Consider the following 20,041-nt stretch of genomic DNA (forward strand, 5'->3'; position numbering starts at 1 on the left):
GGAGGAGGTGTGCCCCATGCTTATAATAGAAACCCTACAATGTAGCTGTGTCATTGTTAAACTGGTAGATAGAATTGGAAGCATGACATCAAACACCAAGCATTCTGTGCACTCCACTAAAGTTAATGAAGAGCAATAGCGAAGGCATGTGTCACATCAGGTGTGTTTATCACGTGCTCAGCGGTGTTCAGTCACGTGTGTGCGTATATCCTTATGTGACTCCTTTTATGGCACAGGTGTAGTACCCGCGAACTACCGGCAGGGGGACAGGAGCAGAGGAAGAATGTCAATGACATAAGACCGGAAGAAAGTGTAGGGAACACGCTGCTTCCAGTAGTGACTTGTGCAGGAAAGTTTCTAATTGTCAGCGGGAGGAAGCTGCCTGTGCTGAGAGAGTCGCAAAAGAAGCCTGTCTGCAGCTTGAGAACAGGTAAGAGACAGAGGGAGCGTGACTGGGAGGCACAGCACTCATGTGGGACACTGGGAGGCCACTGAGACGGCTCAGACGGCCACAGAATAGTTCGGCTACAAAGGAGACTGGTGTGACTCAGCTGATTAAAAGTCTACATGTGCCTGTCATTAGGCTCAGACATGGGGCTCAAAGGGAAGCTTCCAAGTGTAAAAGAGTCGCTGTTACTGGGGTCAGGGAGCAGCATGGGTGTGGGTGGATTTGGGCAGGGTGTGACCCAGATATAAACTGGAAAGGAAAATACATAGTAGTACAGTGTTGTAGCCAGGGAGTTGCGCAAGAACGGCTGCATTCTCTGTCCTGTGTGGTGCGTATCATGGCCTGGCCAGGCTCCAGCATGGTTCCTTCTAGCTGAACACTCCTCTCTATCACTTGTCACTGCTTACTGTCACTTAGTCAACTATTCACCTCCTATGGGTCCACACTCCACAGGCTGGATTCCATGTCAAGAAACCCTGATGGAAAGTCATTTTTCATTCATCATAAAGTTAAAGTATGTTTAGAAACAAAACCAAAATGTTGCCCATCACAAAAAAAAACCCCAAATCTTTAAAAGTTATAGCAGTGTTGCTGCACTGACGGAATTGTGTTGATATCACAAGGCTTGACTTTCTAGTAAAAGCTGTTGACATCACAATTAACTGGGAAGAGAAGGTTTCCCTATAGGAAAAATACAATAACAAGGAGATGATTGGCAGGTTACATGTGCACTTTGGGGGCTGTGCCTTTCTTCTAACTGTGGATTGGTGGGGAGACTGTAGGGGTTGTTCACCTTCCAAACACTTTTTTCAGTTCAGTTGTTTTCAGTTCAATCACCATAAACAAAGACTTTTTTTCAATTGCTTTCCATCTTCTATTTTTTACTGTTTTCCCAAAATTTAAGTTTAAAGTTGTATGTTCCTGTCTCTAGTGACTCAGCATGACAGCTCAGTGATCCAGAAGCATTCTGAACTGTTACTATTTGCTACATTTAGTTGATACAAGTATTAGCAACTATTGTATCAATTCTAACAGGTGCCTGTAATGAAACTCAGGGGTTCTGCTCAGCAGATAACAAGTGTATCAACTAAATGTATCCATTTAAACAGCTATAGACCATCCTCCCAGAGCTGCTTTAGAAGGTTAAAAATGAATCTTTACACTTCAATAGTAGAAAAACGGTCACTGACCTGAAAAAAAGTGTTTGAAGGTGAACAATCCCTTTGTAGTGCTGTATAATTGAATACATGTTATATTCACGTGACACAAATGGAGAACTAGCATTTGCATCCTTTGATTGCAGATTGCCAAAAACTTTACAAATACAACTTCAAGCATTGCTTCAGTGAATGAGGCGTTTGCTAACTTTGTATGTTACTTTAATTAGGAAATATGTATTTTTTGTTATTTCTTGCACTAAATATGGCAAAATGTGAAGTTGAAAGTAAAGTCACATTCTATTTCTGTTCCTTCGAGCACAAAGTAAATCAGCCATTCACTGAGAAGCCTCTGTAGTTGGGGGCTTCTCAGTGGATTAGTCTTTTATTTGCAGTGCCTTTTATATACAGCATATGGTTATTTTTGTTTTGTGATGTCTTGGAACATGGAGCAACATGGCCGTGCAAGCTCTGTGTAATCTGAATAAAATTTATCAGAGTGGTGAAAAAGTCCAGGAGTGGAGATAACTCCCTTGGAATAATGGAGATCAGAGTGTTGGCAGCTCCAGTCATCACAAGCTCAACGCCAGTCCTGCACTTGGCCAGTACATCATGTGTATGGAATGGTAAAGTAATTAAAGTGAACATGTCATGGTTTATTTACTCCAAAAATGGGATGTTCAGTATCACATAAGAATTGTAGAATGTGTTTTCCTGTAAATCATTGACTAAATATTGTGGAGCCCTGGTACCAAGGCTACATTTTGGACACAACTGGGCCCAGGAGAATAAAGAGACCAGTCGGGATCTTGACTGATGTGCTGTTTTAGTATGTGTGTAAAACAGGTGACTTCAAGTGTCGAGTAGGTGTGCTTAACATTTTTTTCTGTCTGTTTTATTCTTTGGTCAGGGGCATATTAGGAACAGAGACCAAATTCACTCTGGAATAACCTTGGGATATATTTATCAAAGAGTGAAGTTAATAGTGAAGTTCCGCCACTAGAGTGAAATTCCGCCACTAACCATTCATTTCTATGGGATTTTTATAGGTGTATTTATCAAAGGGTGAACTTTCAAAATCCCATAGAAATGAATTGAGAGCTGCGGAATTTCACTCTAGTGGCGGAACTTCACTCTTTGATAAATTTACCCCCTTGTGTCTTAGGACATTACAAAAACACATTACAGCAGTTGTTATCCAGTTGTGTTCACTGTTGGGACTGTTGAGGCTGCAGATCAGAGGGGGGCTCTCAAACTGTTTACACCTCAGTTGACTTTCATATTCAATACTTAGAGGCCCTGAAACACCAGTATGAAAAATACAAAGTGTCTACAATAACTACTGCTGTTTTTACATTGACTCTATAGAAAAATTATGCTCAGTGTAGAAAGACAGCTACTGCCTAGTATGGAGGACAGGGAACTCACTCTCTATGTAGGCCTATCAGATTTTATAATCCTGAACTAGAAATCAGACTATAAATCTGTGACAGTTTACAAAGGTATGTGACTTTCTGAGCCAAGAAAGGTGTTTCATAAACTCACATTTCTTTCCTGCATGTCAGTAGATAATATGCTTCTCCTTTCTACCACCCCCTTTATTGTGCCACTCTCCAGTAGGTACATTTAAATCTGTTGCCGTTAAATTCTACCCTATTTGTAATTCTTCTCTTTTTATAATACCAGCTTTGGCATTTGCTTGAAAGAGGCGGTATATTGCTGGAGTGTTAACTTAAAAACACGTGCAGTTCTAGTGGTGCCTAGCCATCAGTATTGCTTAGGTAAGTTATATTTTGCAATATGTGACCTGGCAGGCTTATGCAATGAGATGTACAACAGTCACTTACAGCAAAGGATACAGGTTGTACAGAAGGAGACGTGGCTATTTAAAATTCATTTTGGCTGGCAAAGAAACCTTAACCCATATGCCACCTCAGAATGTAATTCAAGCCTCCTGAATTTGCATGCTTTGAAAGGCAAGGCACTCTAAAAGGTTTCTGGGCTAAAATTTAGTTAGTAATAGTGCTTTTGGGAGGTTTTGGTGTACAAAAATGGCTACCGCTTACTGGTTAAGCAGTATAATACAACTACTACAAGTGCCGACTCGTCTAGGGGTTTTAACAGTGATCTTCCTACATTCAGACTTGAAATATACCTGATGAAGTCTAATGACCAGACTTGGAAGCAAGATTTGTCTGTTCCATTTACGGGGGAACTGGTTGAGATTCATCCTTCTACTGTCCTATGGTAACCCCATTGTGTTCAACTGAGATCATATGAATGGTAATAAAGAAGGTTTTTTTGTTCTGCAAGGGAAGCTGCAGTGGGTCGTTTGGCTATGTATAATATTGAATTAAATACATTTTGCCAAATTAAAGAAACTGTAACTCTTAACCACAGCCCAATATATATTAATTATTAATGGTTTGAAAGGGCACGTATTGCATAAAATTTGCTTTCCTAACTGGAGGTACGGACTTACAGATGGGGGAAAAATGAACTCTCTTCTGCATGTACTGAGAGGGAAATCCCATTGAGGACAGCCATGCTGGATCCCAGCTCATTTATGAGGCCTCATTTACAATGCCAAATGCTGTGTGTGGAAGGCACAGTTTTTGCACTGTGTATGCTGTGTTCTTTGTCTGCAAATGGCCACAGGCCTTTTGCCTCTATTTCGGAGCAGACTTTGGATCCCAAGCTAATTCCATTAGCAAGCTCCACTTGGTGTCCCCTTGCCCACCCCTAACATGCTCATACAGCGACTGCAATTAAGTAGCCGGTGAGCACTAAGGGGCACACTCCCGGGTCAAGAATGACCCCAGTTATGTAAGTAATGTATGATTGGTTGGAGCAACCCCTCTCCTACATCACACGCATGTGCATAATGAGCAAGCCAGGGCATTCGATCATTTTGTGCTTGCTTGTGCCCCAGCTTTCCACTTGGTAAGGTACTTTGCTTAAAAATACTGGGGTGCAGCTTCTGTGGAGGGAAGTTTTTTACTTGATAGGTTCCTTTTAAAGTATTTTGTAACTGTAACGGCTGTTGGTAGCAGTGTCTGTCTATCTTTTTGTGTTCTCCTTTGTGTTCTCTCTGTGCGCTGGTGGTTCTGACTTTTGAAACAGTGTAGCAGAAGGCAGCTGATTAACAGACCTGTGAAGAAGTAGACAAGGTTGACGTTTGCTACATTGTTTCAAGAGAGAACAGCAGTGCAGAAAGGGACACACAAATACTGTTTTTTAACAGTGGTTATATTTACAAATAGCTTTAAAACCAGTGAATATTTGTAAAGTCTGTACACCGGGAAGATGCATCTATTTTCTGCTACAATAGATTCCAGCCATAGCAACCCTTTGAGCTCAGCTATAGTTTGTGTGAAATCCTCCAGATGGGCAGTATGGATGTATTTATGTAGGTTGAATCACAGCAAATATTATTTACATTGTACAGTAAAGCTACAAAGTTATCACATTCCCTTCTAAATAAGGTGGCTTGGCAGGGCTCCCTGTTTATGTGAATGTTCTAGGCTGCAAGAGTGGGCTCTGTAACTGTTAAGAACACAAAATACTTTGGAGGATAAAAGAAAGAAAAGCAACTTTTTCAAACTTTTTCATGTGAGCGCAGTGAGCGATTAGGCGTGCGACAGGCTGCAGTGGGATTATGCTAACTGTTTCCCTCGGAATGTATACTCCAGGGAAGTCTGTGAATGTGTCCCAGCGATGAACATGAAAGGCCGCTGGCATGAACCTGTAAATATGACTAAAAAAGGGATCCTCAGGCGTTCTTCTCCTTCTAGCTTTCGCTTGTGCTAAGTGGATGTCTCCCAGCTTATGGGAAGGGTTCCGGCTTGGGAGAGAAGCACAGGCTGCACTGAGGGGTTAATTGAAAATGCTTTAAAGTTACAGAAGGATTTAGAGAAAAAGACCACCCTAAAAACATGCCTGATCCATTTGAAACTCCATCTTTATAGTAAGACTTGCCCCAATGATTCAGGACTGTCAGAGTGGCCCCCCACCACTGTGTCAAACTGCCCCACCAGGGACTCATAAAACTGCCCCACTTTCAGTACCTGGTTAAAAAAGAGTAGTGTAGCAGGGGTTGTCAAGCACCATCATGCCCCTCTTCAGATCATGAAAAATAAAAAAGTAGAATACTCATACCGCAGGCTCTGCTGCAACAAACTTTTTTTTTATCACGACATGTTTTGGATCACATGGATCCTTTTTTCAAGTATAAATCAAAATTGTAACCAAAAGCAAACAACCTTTTAACACCAAACACACAGTGATGCTCCTCCCTCCATGACATAACTGATTAAACCCAATTAGTTCATTAATGCTGCAGAAATGTCTTTCTATCTTCTTTACAATCCATAAGTCATATGCAGCCATTCACCTTGTCCAGAAAACTCTTTGAATGTGTCACCATTAGATAAACAAAGTTGCGCCAAATCTTAGAAATACTGAAACATTCAAACATTTAAAAACATTGTTGCCAAAAGTTACTTAAAACCAGTTACAATAATTTAATACAAAATTACATACTTGATTCTGGTACTACTCTCTATGAGTCTTCCTGACCTATGTGATCCACAGAAACATGCGTCGCTAGAGGACAATATACCTTAAATCTGTTAATAAAACAGTATAATAGTTTAATAGTATTTACCTTATCAACTAGCCTACAAAGTATAGTACTATAAATAAAGTCATATTTTAAAGTAAATTTAAACCTTACCGTACCCCAACTCTAGATCACTAGCAATATAAAATATTAGGGCCAGTATCAAAGAAACCTGTAAGAAAGGAAAAAGAGGAACACAATTGAATTATACCACTCGTAAGAAACATTTTAGACTACATGCTTCATTTAAACCTTTTGGGGCCAGAGAATTTAATTGTATAATCCAATTTGCCTCCCTCTGTAACATTTTCCCATTAAAATTCTCTGATTAATGGTCGAACCACCTCCAAAACAACATATGGCTGCATATGAACTATGGTTTGTAAAGAAGATACAATGACTCGAACATTTCTGCAGCATTAATGGACTAATTGGGTTTAATTAGTGATTTCACGGAGGGAGGAACATCACTGTGGATTTGGTGTTAAAAGGTTGTTTGTTTACAAATGTGATTTACACTTGAAAAAGGATCCATGTGATCCTTAACATGTTGTGATAGAATAAAAGTTTGTTGGTGCAGAGCCTGCGGTTTGAGTGCTCAATCCTACTTTATTATTTTTCATGGATTGAATCTGGCCTGCTGGTGTGACCAAATTGGAAAGAGAGCACATTAACACAGGCTTGGTGGTGAACAACGATTGGCGTTTTTTCTCTGCAGTCTCATCTTAGAACCATGGCTTCTGTGTATACTTCACTGAAGAGGGTGCCGCCAACCCTGCTGCGCTACTCGGCTACAGCACATGGGGCCGTTTTGTAAGGCTGGGAGAGTCATCGATGTCTTTTACCTACACCTTTGTTCTCCTTTTAATATTGATAATAGGCTGGAGAAGGCAGATTTGCAGGCCAGGAAGATTCAGGTGGAGCAGTGCTACTATGGTAGACAGTTATCACAAGGCTGTTTTGGAGCTCTTCAGTGTAGCCCAGGGCTACACCGATGAGCTACAAAATGGACTAATGTAGTGCTGGCAGGTAGGATTCTTGTAGTAGTTCAGCAACTATTGAGATGGAATGGGCAGAGGAAAACAGGAAGTGTGTGAATACACACAATTATCTTTGAAGCACGATCTTGCATTAAGGGAAACTCCTGATGGAAGAAAAAAGCACCTCTCCCTTGAGTACGGCGGCCCACACTAAATTACATTCTTAAAATTAAATTCCCTATTGATATATTTATCTCCAGATTTTCCTTGGCAGCCTTATGCCACAATACCATGCTGTCAGCTGTAAAATGTGGGAAGCCTTAATCAGTTTCAGCATTGCTGTATTGCTGCTGAAGAGCTGCACACTTTTTATTGTCAGGAACTTGCATGTCTGGCATATTTATATAGCTTGCTAAATCAGTTCCGACCATTTCACTTACACCTCCAAGACTGGAGGCTATTACACTTTCAGAGGAAGGAAAGTGAACTATTTTGGGTGCTCAGTTTAATTATATCAAACCTCTGACATTCTATGTTTGAAACTGTATTGGCAGATACAGAACAGATGTGTATACAATTCTTTTTTATATTGTTAGTCATATTTCCTCATGGTTTTAGGGTACTTTACACAGGTTGCCCTTGAGATATACAACATTAAGGTCTTGCTAAAAGTTAAATGAGAAACGCTGTCAAATCCTCTGACTGACAGCCAATTCAAAGTGCCCAAAACTTACATTTTTTTCCTGCCACCCAAAAATAGACCTCTTTGTCTATGTTATATTGTCAGCGTGTAGGATACCTGGAACTTATCTTTTTTACCCTGAAATCGTAAGATATGAATGCATGATACCAGTTATTTGACTTTGCTCACCCTCTTTCTGTCTTTATTAAAACAAAAAAAAAGCCTCAATAAGAAATATTGAAGTGTAATCCTTAGGGAGCCTTGAAGGAGCAGAATACCCCCTCATACCTCCCAACTGTCCTGTTTTTAGAGGATCAGTCCCTCTTTTGACAGCTCAACCCGCAGTCCCTCATTTGTACTGGAAAATCCAGTTTTTCTCTCCACTGAACAGCCAGAAAAAGAAACAAAGTTTCTAACTTAATTGGCTTTTGGCAGAAAGGCCAGAACAGCTGCATATAAGATACTCTTGTAACAATTTCAAGATAAGCATATAAGTAATTGCAACAATTTTAAGATGAGGAAATAAGTAATTTTAACAATATAAGATAACAGGTCCCTTGGGAATGTTAGACTCACAGCTTAAAGGCCAATTCACCTTCCTTAATAAAACTGTAATAACTAAAAAAAACACAGAAATATGTTCAAACTTTCATAACCTGCCATATTTTGTAAAATGAACATGGTAATTAGGGGGTGGCCACAAAAATGGGCACAAAAATAGGTGGTATGCCCCCCTGTTCAACATACTTTCATTGAGGAGTGCTCAACATACCTATTGTTTAAATTTAAAAACAAATTAGCTAAATATCTCAAACTGAGAAAATGCAACTAGTTTCAGCTTCTAACTCCCTTGTTCTTGTGAGCAATTGTGAGCGGAAGAACCCACCCTGCATAGTGGACCTGTGTTTATCTGTATACCAAAACAGATACAACAAAGTAAGGGCTCTTACACATGAGCGTTCTGACCTGCGCTCCCCTGCGTTCCGTTTTTTGGCGTTCAGCCGCAGGGGAGCGCAGGAATAGACGCAAGTCATTATTTGAAATGGGGCTGTACTCACTCAGGCGCGTGTAGGCGCCGAACGCAGGAAAAATGCAGCATGTTGCGTCTGAACCTAACTCAGGTGTGTGTGTGTGAGTAGGATTTAGTAAATTTAAATTTAAGTAAATTAATAGAATGATTAGTGAGTTAGCTAGGCTAAACCAGTTTAAAGAAAATAAATGTACTCTCCAGTGGACAAATACATGTGGAAAACTACAGACAGATTGAAGTGGCCCTTTAGGCTAGGGCCACACGGCGCGATTTTGCCGCGATTCTGCGCTGGGCGAGTTGCGAGTCGCTGCGGTTTTTAAGCCGAAATAGCTTTGTTAACTTTGGCGCTGGCGTCAATGCAAATCGCGGCGAAATCGCTGCGCTAATTCACACGCGGCGATTCTTTTTCTACTGTCGCCCGGAAACGCCCAGCGAGGCAACTTCGGGCGACAATAGAAAACGAATCGCCGCGTGTGAATTAGCGCAGCGATTTCGCCGCGATTTGCATTGACGCCAGCGCCAAAGTTAACAAAGCTATTTCGGCTTAAAAACCGCAGCGACTCGCAACTCGCCCAGCGCAGAATCGCGGCAAAATCGCGCCGTGTGGCCCTAGCCTTATAGTTCTGCTCTGCTATAATATAAGCAGGAATAGTGACATCTAAAGAGCTGTATCAGCACTAAATCTCTAGGAAATTGTGGAAGTATGAGTGGATTGACCCAAAATCCTCGGGATGTTTGGGTTAGGTGAAGAATGTAAGCCCCTTATGTGGGTTAGGTCAGGTGGCTGGTCAAACTTTAAGCAGCAGGGCTCCTCCTCTTTCATGATGTAATAAGACTGACCCTTCTACTTATTTGGCTTTCAACCATATATGAGTAATCAGAGGGGAGGTCTGGGGGAGGGTTATAAAATAGAAGAGGGGTTTGGACCTGAGAAGTACCTGGCTTGTTGCTGTCATACTGGGTTGTGTTTATATTTCCTGGTACAGGTATAGGATCTGAATTACGACAAGGCCATCTCCCATAAACTCCATTTTATCAAAAAAATTCCAATGCTTTCAAATATTTTTTCTCTTTGTAATAATAAAACAGTACCTTGTACTTGATCCTAACTAACATATAATTAATTCATATTAGATGCAAAACAAGCCTATTGGGTTTATTTAATGTCTACATGATTTTCTAGTAGACTTACGGTATGAAGATCCAAATTACAGAAATATGCATTATCTGGAAAACCCTAGGTCCAGAGCATTCTGGATATCAGGTCCTATACTTGTATTCATAGATACAGCAAAGATTTCCTCAAAACCAAAGCAAATAAAATGTAAAGTTTTTTATGAGCTCAAGTAATGGTAAACAGTAACTTTTCTTAAAGGGGTGGTTCGCCTTCAAGTAAACTTTTAGTATGTTATGGAATAGCCAATTCTAAGCAACTTCATTATTTATTTTTTTATATAGTTTTCTTTTTAATTATTTGCCTTCCTCTGACTCTTTCCAGCTTTCAAATGGGGGCCACTGACCCCATCTAAAAACAAATGCTCTGTAAGACTACAAATGTATTGTTATTGCTACGTTTTATTACTTGTTTTTCTATTCAGGCCATCTCCTATTTATATTTCAGTCTCTTTTTTAGAATCAGTGCATGGTTGCTGGGATATTTTGGACCCTAGCAACCATATGGCTGACACTGCAAACTGGAGAGTTGCTGAATGAAAAGCTAAATAACACAAAAACCACAAATAATTAAAAATGAAAATCTATTGCAAATTGTCTCAGAATATCACTCTCTACATCATACTAAAAAAGCTGACTCAACTGTTAACAACCCCTTTAAATCCACAAGCATTGCATAAGTACACTTTGCCTTTACAAGCAAAATGATTCTAAATGTTGTGTCCAAATGACGGCAGGAAAGAAAATAAAGGCAGTCTTCTCTATGAAGATTCCCTTTGATGTCTCTTTATATCACCTCACAGGTCTAATCAAGCCACTGCACAGTGAGCCAAAAGATCCTTGAAATCTAAGTGTAATTAGACTTTGAATTAGAGTTGAACATGACTTCCATATAAAGCTTTAATCAGTGATGTGAAACAATGTAAAACATTGAGAATGGAAATTTTTTTTTTTTTTTTTACTTCCTCAACACAGGAGTTCTTTATTATAGACAATTAGGCTCACTATAGAAAGAAATGCCTTGGTTCATTCTTACATTGGGCCACATTCAATTCAGTGAGAAAAAGTTATCTCATGGTTTATCATGTGAAAAGTCAATGACTTTGCTCCAAATTCAGTTCAGTTCAACAGAGTTTTCACATGATAAATAGTAAGATAAGTTTTTCTGAAATGAATTGCATCTCAAATTGAATCTCGTTCATAACTTTTCATGTGATAAACCCTTTTCTCATAGATTTGAATCTGGCCCCTTGTATCTTACTAAAATAGAAACTACATACATTCCACGATGGCTCTAAAGTCAAAGCAGCAGAGTAGATGTATTTGCACATTATACATTGTGTAAATACCTTCCAGTCCCACCGTTTTATGCTGAATATTACAGTTACGAAACAGGAACACTTATTACTAAATACCAGCAAAAAACAAGATTGTTTATAAACAATAAAGCTCATTTATGAACACAAGTGGCAGAGCACAAAATTAAGTGGTATTTAGCAAGAACATAAACGCTATTAAAGGATTAGAAGAGCCAGATTTGCTGGCGGGGTGCTAATATGTTAGGATCTGACTGGAAAGTTATTTTCCAAGAGCAAGTACGCTTTTAGGACAAAAAATGCACAGGGTCAGTGAAATATGAACAGAATGTGTGCCACAATTATACATACATTTCCCCAGGGTCCCTAGCACTGACTTGCAACTCCAGATGCACATGCCCCAGACCTTTAATGCATAAAAGCTGCGTGCACCTTAGTGAAAAAAAGTGCTTTGTTTTTTGTTTTATTCTACACCTTACTAAGTGGGACTTCATGATCGTCTGCTCATGCGCTGATCCACACTAAAATTGTTTAGGTGGTATTAGTTTCCAGATTCCCCATGGCATATTGCACCTACAGATGCAATCTACTGAATCTCATGCTAATACCATAATTGATGTGGAGCACACCAGCACATTATCACAATAAAAACCATGTGCTTCAACTTGTGCACATTAGCGAAAGCTAATACAAATCATGCACACATTTGAAGACATGCTCTTTAGTGGGCTCACACTATTACATTGGAATCTTGGGGAATACACAGCATTGTGGGTAAAAAAAACACCTCAATTTTGATGCTTTCCACATTGTGCTTGCATTTGGACATGATTGTCTATGAGTAAGTACTGCAGCTGGCTTTTGTTGGCATACGTACACTTTGTAAAAGCTTTGAAAGTACAAACTCAGTAGCTGCTGGGGTTCCTAGGATTATAGAAAGCGGTTAAGAGAGAAATGCAGCCCATGCCCACCTCTTTAAAGGGCATTTAAAGGCAAAAAAATTAAAATCCCATTTTTACTTTCTTTAATGAAAAAGAAACCTATCTCCAATATACTTTAATTAAAAAATGTGTACCATTTTTATAAGAAACCTGACTGTATGCAGTGAAATTCTCCCTTCATTTACTGCTGTGGATAGGAATTGTCAGACGGTCCCTAACTACTCTGCAGGGAAACAATCATACTTATGAACAGCAGGGGGAGCCCCCACCTTACTTCCCAGCCATGCAAAACTCAAGCAGCTTTGTTTATGACGATCCCTAAGCAGCCCAGACCACACTGAGCATGTGCACAGTCTTGGTCTTGCAAAGATGTTTAACAAAGTTACAAGATGGTGACCCCCTGTAGCCAACTTTGAAAGCATAAATTATTTGTGGTGCAGTAAGTTCATGTTTATGTTTAGTATACAAAATACAGCATTTCTAGCCTTATTCTATTTTAGACTTTACATGCCCTTTAATAATTAGAGAAATTAGCATTCTCAACTCCTTGCATCCTTCATAGTGGGAACTATCAGTTCTTGGTCGGTCGCAAAGTCTTTCCTACAACCTGCTATTATACCGTATGCCTCTCGTTAGGCAATGGCACAGCACCAGGGCACTGAAATAACCGAGGGCTGCACGTTGAGACCCATACTGTCTGTTAGGGCCTGATCCTATGTAGTAGTACAAAGTAAGCTTGATCCCAGTAAACCTGCAAACCGATAGAGGCATATAAAATACAAACAGTAGGTAGGATGTCTAGCATTCTGTCAACTTTTTGATGTCAAAATAATTTGATTATAAGCTCTTTTGCACAGATTCCTCTTGTCTTGTTAAACCCTTGGCAATTGTGGTATTGTATTGCTTTTCTAGCTTTCCAGTCCCCAAAATGTAGTATAACATGTCTTTCTTAGAAATAAGGCCTTTGAGGTTAAGCTGATATTTTAATAAGGCTCCTACCCACTGCTACAGTCACAGTACCATTCTTGGAAATGTCTTCAATTCTCATAAAGAAATCAGAGGTCTCTAACTTGTGTTGTGTTATCACTGCGTAAATTTGCAGAGGCTAAAAAGGTTTCATTTGAGAGGCCCTCGAGTTAGAACACGGTCTCTCAAGTGTCTTCATTTTGGACACTTGTGCTTGCACCTATGTATAGTCACTAGAGCTTATACCCTAAAAACTCTGGCAAGACTGCACGTTTACTTAGGATTATAGATATTTAGCCGTGGTGATCACAACACAGGAGACATGTTTCACATACCAGAACAGCTGGGCAAGCTGACAGTTGAAAGAGCACTTTGCACTTGTCAGTAGTGACTGTAGATGTCCAGTTGCAGGCTCACCCCATGTGCATGTGCCTTGCTATGTGGGAACACAAGAGGTTTTTAAGTGACATGACTCATTCCTCCAGTAAGACTTATGCAATTCCCATTAAAACCGTTAACTTTGTCCCATTATTTATGGGCATAAATTCTTGTCTAAATAACCAAACCTCACAATGCTGGTAAGACTGCAACTCTGCTGCAGAATATTTACTCTTCCACTTCCGCTGCTGAAAGAGAAAAGGGCAGGTCCCTACTGGAAGAATCAGGCACAGAGTAAAGCCAAGTACAAATGTACGTCATGGAAAGTTCTCTTAACTCTTTCAGGGTCATCAGACTTTTGGAAAGGAGGTGTGATTTTAGCTGTATCAATATATATGAACTCCAATTATATCTAAACATCACTGTACTTTGCATATAAAGGGCTATGGGCCTTATTTTCTGAAGGGCCTAAAATGTGTGGGTTGCACATTTCTGGAGTTGTTATTTTCCAGCCCCCCCTTGTTTTTCAGGCAACAAGCACATGCACATGATACAAACACTGTGAGCACATCACAGTACTATGGAGCCATTGGGGGGCATTAGTGAGGCTCTTCACAGGAATAGGGCACGCAACATAGATATAAGAAACAAAATAATGTTATAAAGGGTGAGATATTTGCTCCAGTTCAAATAAACCATGTCAACTAATCAGCAGGTAGCATGTATTGACTAGTCAACTGTTTCATTGTAAATATCTGATTAGTTGCCATCGGTTACTAGACCTAGAGCAAACTTGGTGACTGCAATTACAAAACGCCTAAAAGTGACACAATTGCTAGCTTTGCTGGTTAAAATGAGGGCTTACTATGGGTGCCCTTAGTCCTCTGTTCATCTGATTACACTAGATTTATTTTTATCTATAAAAGTAGATTTCAGTGCCCCATTCTGAGCACTAATACTCTGCACACATATCTTTACACTTGTATACTTGTGAAGCAGCAACACATAAAATCTAGTGTTGGGCACTATCTGACATGTAATGTTTGTTCTTCAGGTTGCACCTTGGAGCTGCCCACTGTCATTATGAGATGTTGTCCTTAACGGCTTCGTTTGTGCAAATTAAATTCGACGACCTGCAGTTCTTTGAAAATTGTGGTGGTGGAAGCTTTGGAAGTGTTTACCGAGCCAAATGGCTATCACAAGACAAGGAGGTGGCTGTGAAAAAGCTGCTCAAAATAGAAAAAGAGGTAAGTGGCTTGTCCTTGAATTCCAGGCATTTTAGACCTTTCATACATGGTGTCCCAAACTGCCCATACTGCCTGACCGTTAGTTTAATGGAGGATTTTGGTCCCAAAATGCACATTTGCCCATTGTTATACCTTTCGCCACCCATAAAAGCAGTGATAGGCAGGTAGCACTGGCTGTTATGGGTGTTTTTCTGCTAGCAAATAAAAAAGTAGATGGCCCTGACTATAGCTGCACATGCTTTTGGTCAGCGGCTGCCAGGGAACTTGGGAGTGAAGTCAGGAAGTTAAGAGATAGTGGGTGCCAATCCAACCCTACTTGCTACTCTGCATTTTAGCAATGGATACCCACAAATGGAACAGTATTGTGGCTCTTGTGTTGATGTGGATTGGGAGCTGAGAGACCTATCCAGGGAGACTCAGTTATATAAATGCCTTTCATTTCCTGCTTTATCTGCAACAACCAGGGTTTGAAGGGCTGTCTTTTCTATTACTTTCCTCTGCTCTTCCATTCTTCACCCCTTCTGCTAGGTGCATGTTTATTGGGCAAAACCTAAGGCTTGCACATGGGTAACTTCATTGTTGTTTGCTCACTTCCTCAGCTGAAACAGCCAGCTGAGCACAAATAGTGGTTGGGGGTGTGGAAGAGGAGGAGGACACTGTCACATTAGATTCAGTAGGTGAGCCACTGAAAATCTGTCAGGTACCAGAAAGTCAGGTACTTCTGGATAACCTGCAGGAGAATTATGTTTTATACTGTATACTTACCTCAGGGATATGCTGGACTCGTGCTTTAAATAAAACTTGTTTACATGTATAGGAAAACATTTTCAAATTATGTATCAAATTAAAAATGCTTTACTTGCCCTTTAATGCTAGTAAATATCCTCCTTTATCTTAGCCACATATTGAACAGTTTTCTTTGTGAATCACCAGTGTTCTTCAGGCTGTCTGCTTGGCATGTATATTATTGGAAACAATGGGCAGACTTAAATGTTATATAGTGATTAATTGGGTGCAAGCAGTTGGCAGCAGCATATTGATTCTTGTAAAACTGCATGAGCATTTTTAACTCTCAGTTACCAAAGATATGGGTATGTAAATATTTATACTGTTATGGTGATATCCAGGGGCACAGGAAATTAGTCCCATTGGCACAGATGGTTGGACAGCATGTTTGTTTGAAAGGCAGCAGTTGCATGTTTGTAGACAAATAATGGTTCAGATAACTGTCCGTGTAAACAAAATAATTAATAATAAAAAAGCAAAGTTGAATTGAGGCCCATTTCAGGGAAAGGCCCTGTGTCGGTGCATATTGTGTTCCCATGAGACTTTATGATTCACAGCACGTCAGCCTGAAAATGTACATTTCAGTGTTTCAGACCAGTGTCAGACTGGGATACCAGGGGCCCACCTGAAAACTAGGATACCATGGGCCCACTTTCCAAACTATTATTCCTCTTTTCCTCATTTAACCTCTTTATTCTCCTAGTCTTTTATGTCTACTTTCTATACTCCATTCTTCCATTATGAAGCCTCTTTTTCCCCATAAAGAAATAGGTAATGTCCATGAAATAGGCCAAATGGTTTGAAGCACCTGGGCCCACCGGTAGTTTTCCTGGTATCCAGGTGGGCCAGTCCGACACTGTTTCACACTGATTCCCGTCTGTACCAGCAGTGTCAGGTGGATTTCAGTTACAGTCACTGGCTGTTGGCATAATCACATTCAGATTGGGAGAAAAATACTGGTGGTGAAACATGTCATGTGTCAAGTCTGTGGACCATTACAGCCATCGGTTTACCCTGTGCTTGTGGGCCAGGGTGTAAAGGATGTGGTTGGGTTGTAATGGGGGTGTGGCTTGGCATAATGCAGTCATTGCTAAAAACTCATCTGGATATGTTTTTGGTTTCAGGGACCACAATGTTTCCATGTGTACTGGATATTCTTTTATTGATATTTATAGAAAGGGCTTGTATAACTGTATATTGTATAAGCTTAGCTGTACTGTCATTTTCTGACATTATGTATACTCTCAGAGGACAAATGACTTCAATTTGCTTTGTGTCTATAGTAACTTTTGTTTGTTTTTGTTCTTGATACATCTCCAGGGTGCAGCTAAAGGCCATCAAGCCCCACTGCAATTTAGTGCAGGCCTCTCTTTACTCCCCCAGTGCCTATTAGTTCCTTTTTTTTTTTGTTGAAGATCTCGGATTTGGGCACCTTAGGCCCCAGAGTCGATTACTCCAATAGCTTCACTCCATTGTATTTCCCCAAAATTACTTTAGTATAATGGAAATAAAAAATAACTAACAAAGCTGCACTAGTGCTTTAACCCATTAGCTATCAGGCTAAGAATAATTCCTAGAAAAACTAAACATAAACTATATATATATAAAGAATTCAATGATTTATTTAAATCTCACAGTGAGACTGTGAGATTTAAATAAATCATTGAATTCTTTGGAAAACGGAGTGCTGGTCCTTTCTACAATTCTATATACCTATTTTTGACTAAGCACCCGGCAAAATGAGATGTGAAGGAGTGCGGGTATCGTCTGCAATTTCGTTTTATTTATATATATATATATATATATATATATATATATATATATATATATATATATATATATATATATATATATAAAGCTAACAGGTATCATACTTCCCCACTGTTTTGGTAGTACCATTTTGAGTCATGGGCCTAAAAAGGGGTTGAGGCTTAGTGTCAAATTGGGTGAGAGGCTGGGCATAAAAGGGTGTGTTCTGCATACATGAGAGTGCTTGGCCTTATAATAACTCCATTTACAAATGAGGCATATTAGGAGGTATGTAATGTGAATGTCTTTGAGCTGAGTCAGCACTGAGAAAAATAGTAGTTTGCACGAAATTAAAAAAAATTAAATATTTACAGAATTTACTTTCCTAGCTAAATGAATGCTTTCAGAAACATTGTTTGCATTTGATGTAATGTGTAAAGTTTTGAACTGCTCCTTTTTTATTAATAGTAGTCTAGAAATGCACCAACTTACTTTACTATGTACTGCCTTGTAAGTCTGACCAATCCTGGTGGCTTCATATAGCCCATGTCTGTGCTCCGTACATTATTCTCCTGGTGAAGCACAATGGTCAGCAGTGTTGCCTTGCAGCAGTAGCAGCTTGTTTGTATGTTCCTCCTTTTCTCCCTTTTGCTGGGTGCTCTGGTTTCTACCCACAGTCTGGAGGGGGGAGGGGGATGGTAACTGGTTAGCACTGCTACTTTGTAGCACTAGGGTCCTGAGTTTAATTCTGACCAGGGCACTGTCTGTGTGGTGTCTTCTTAGTTTCCTCCCACTCCAAAAACTTACAGACAGGTTAATTGTTTTCCTTTGTTATTCACCCTGGTGAGTGTGGTGCCATATACGATTGATATGAATCTATGTAGAGCTGTGCAAATGTGTTGGAACTATGTAACCGGTTGCTCATGATATTGCCTGTATCATTTGTGCCTGTGCCTTAGGAAATTAGATAGGTGAGTTAAGGACTTATTCATGATTAACTTTGTACAGTATTTTATATTATCAGTACTATATGGATAAGAAATGGTAAGAATATATATATATATATATATATATATATATATATATATTCTTACCATTTCTTATATATATATATATATATATATATATATATATATATATATTCCTTGTATCCTGGTTTGTAGACAAATGACTTCCAGTTGCTTGTGCAATATGTGGTTTCTACACCTCCTCCTTTTCTTTATGACTTCTTCCTCTATCTGTTCAAACTTGATTATCTTTCACATTACATGGAAAATTAACATTCCTATTATTTGTATGGCTACTTTTTTTCTTGGCATGTGCACAGACTGGCACTAATAAGGGTAAGATGAATGAGTCAGCAAACAACTTCATTAGACAGCAGAACTTGAAGAACTAGTTTTTTTTTAACACAGATCAATGCACTAACAATGCAGAATTACGTGCCAGAGATTGTAGACTGCTCATGCTGTATTATGCAAAATAAGGCAGTTACAATATAAATGTTTGATCAGTGAACACTAAGACAGAATGTTAAGTCAGGGTCTCAATCTAAGATGAGAAGAATCATATAAATCATGCAGGCCCAGTCTGCAGACCAGGCAAAGGCATACCTCCCAACTGTCCCATTTCTGCAGGACAGTACCAATTTTGACAGCTCAGCTCGCAGTCCCGGGTTTCTTACTGAAATGTCCCGACTTTCTCTTTGATCTCCTGAACCAATGCCAGAAAAATATACAAAGTTTCTGAAACTGAAACTCTTAAAATAAGAGGATTTTTGGCAGAGAACCCAGGACACTCAGCAGCTGCACTTGGATACTTTTGTAACAAATTAAGATAAGCAAAGGTACAATTGTAACTATTGACTTAAAGGGCAATTCACTTTCATTAGCAAAACTGTTAAAACATAAAATATTGCACTAAAATTGCCAGAAATGTGTTCAAAGTTTTATAACATGCCACATTTTGTAAAATAGACATCGTCATTATGGGGTGTGACCATAAAATGGGCGTGAGCTGTAGTGAAGCTGCAATTCTACAGTCTATATGTATGTATGTGTGTGTGTGTGTGTGTGTTATAACTTATTTTGTTTCACAGTGATTTTCCAGTAAGACAGTATTTATTTTAATAATATACACTTTTAGTCTTTAGACTTTTAGACAATTCATAGTAGTATTAAACTTGTAAAAGAAGAGTGCGCATAATATGTTTGTATAATTATAATGATATAATATCTTGGTAGAACAATTTTTTTATATTAAAAATTAACGTATGAATGTGGGTTTCTTTCCTGTGCTAACTTGCACTCCAGCAAACTCCCCATCACCATGTTACACTGTAATTCTCTAGCCCTAGGCAGGCCCAGTTCCAGCTCTTATCTCTTGAGATGTTCCCAAAGACACTTGCAGTGGAATTCTGCAAGCAGTAAAAAAGTTATGATGCCATAAAATATAAATATTATCCAGAATCGGTGATAGGAAAGCCCCCGAGCAATCCCTCTCTCTCCTAATATGGATAAAGGAAGGGGCTTCACTTACACAGATTCCATTACTTCTGCTGTCATTGA

The 20,041-nt window shown here is 39.4% G+C and overlaps 1 protein-coding gene across 2 annotated transcripts in view; it reads left to right on the plus strand.

The window, feature by feature from the left end:
- Positions 1–227: 227 nt before the first annotated feature.
- map3k20.L (mitogen-activated protein kinase kinase kinase 20 L homeolog) overlaps positions 228–20,041 on the plus strand; it is a 95,321-nt gene continuing 75,507 nt past the window's right edge. Inside the window, exons 1-2 of one of the 2 annotated variants that reach the window (XM_018233970.2) lie at positions 228–430; positions 14,747–14,939. In XM_018233970.2, coding sequence (XP_018089459.1) covers positions 14,781–14,939 — 159 coding nt within the window. In that variant the 5' untranslated portion in view covers positions 228–430; positions 14,747–14,780. 2 annotated transcript variants of the gene reach the window in all.

This window comes from Xenopus laevis, chromosome 9_10L (assembly GCF_017654675.1).
Source record: "Xenopus laevis strain J_2021 chromosome 9_10L, Xenopus_laevis_v10.1, whole genome shotgun sequence".
Classification (NCBI taxonomy): domain Eukaryota; kingdom Metazoa; phylum Chordata; class Amphibia; order Anura; family Pipidae; genus Xenopus; species Xenopus laevis.